This window comes from Austrofundulus limnaeus, unplaced genomic scaffold, assembly GCF_001266775.1.
Source record: "Austrofundulus limnaeus strain Quisiro unplaced genomic scaffold, Austrofundulus_limnaeus-1.0 Scaffold298, whole genome shotgun sequence".
Lineage (NCBI taxonomy): Eukaryota > Metazoa > Chordata > Actinopteri > Cyprinodontiformes > Rivulidae > Austrofundulus > Austrofundulus limnaeus.
This window is the reverse complement of record NW_013952700.1, coordinates 351,231-352,522: the sequence shown is the minus strand read 5'-3', so window position 1 is coordinate 352,522 and position 1,292 is coordinate 351,231. Positions and strand designations below refer to the sequence as shown.

Genomic DNA, 1,292 nt, shown 5'->3' with positions numbered 1-1,292 from the left:
ACCAACATCTGGTGAAAATTTCATGTCATTAGCACCTCTAGTAATATATTTACTGAGAAAAATGGTGACGTGTTCAATACTTATTTTACCTGCTGTATTTAGGCAAAAATGACAATTTTATGATCGTATACAATGAATACACAATACAACTTAAACAACACTGTTGCAAAAAAGGCTGTGCACCAATAAAAGAATTAAAAACTAAAAACTTAAAACTTCTAAAATATCAATTTTGGTAATAAAGACATTGGTTCACATTTTGGAAATATTAACAAGTATAATTCAGAGCTTTTAGTTTACAAACAGAACCTGAAGTTCTCAAGAGTTTATGAGTCTCGTTCATCTACAAAACATAAACATTTGCTCTAAAATATGCTACACCAGTGTGTGTGTGTGTGTGTGTGTGTGTGTGTGTGTGTGTGTGTGTGCTGAATAACTCACATAAAGCCGTTCTCTCTCTGACACTTCTCCAGCGTGTTTTTGATGAGGCCGCCCAGTTTGAGGAAGAACAGCTGCTCAGACGGTTTGGCTGTGGTACCCGGGCCTTTGGTCTCACGGTACTCTTTACACAGCCCCTCAGCACGGGAGTAACCTAAACAGTGACGTCTTTGAGTTAATGCTAAAGAAACGCTGGGAGYGCAGGAGGAGGTGGAAAGATAGAAACTGGAATCTGCAGCAGAGATGTTTTTTGGAGTTTTCTCCAGATCGGCACATGGTAACGAACATGTCTGAGTTCTGTGGGCGGCCCTGTTAACGTCATGGATTGGTTTGGTTCTCATTGTCACCTAGCAGTTCTTCAATAGAAGTATGTTTACAAATCTAGGTTATATCAGCTGAATTTACCACAAGTGAACGCCAGTCAGTGTGTAGAAGCATCACAGCAGAGATCATGAGACACCTGAGCTAAACTTCGAGTGTTGTTACCAAACAACACTGTAGGACAGGAGTTCTTAACCTTTTTGACCTCGGGGCCCAATTTGTTCAACATAAAGTGACACGAGGCCCAGTCACACATTACCATACAGATCAAAATGATAATTATTCCAAATCTTGGTTTAATTTCTATTGCATTTGCATTATAACTAAATAAAATACACTTACAGTTCAAAAGTAAAACTCCTGTCAAATAATCACAAGACATGATTATGACAAATATTTTTTATATTGTAACCTGCCCATAACTATTATTTGAACAAATACAGTCAGTCAACAGACCACCCAGGCTTATCAACACAAAAATGAAAAATTTTAACATAAACAACAACGAAAATAGACAATTCAATAAATAAAAT

The 1,292-nt window shown here is 37.3% G+C and overlaps 1 protein-coding gene across 1 annotated transcript in view; it reads right to left on the bottom strand.

Annotated features, from left to right (window-relative positions):
- Nucleotides 1-1,292, bottom strand: part of brox (BRO1 domain and CAAX motif containing) — a gene marked incomplete at its 5' end in the record, with an annotated part of 13,331 nt that overhangs the window by 4,574 nt on the left and 7,465 nt on the right. Inside the window, 1 exon segment of the mRNA XM_014021590.1 lies at nt 442-592. Within this exon segment, the coding sequence (XP_013877044.1) occupies nt 442-592 (151 nt within the window).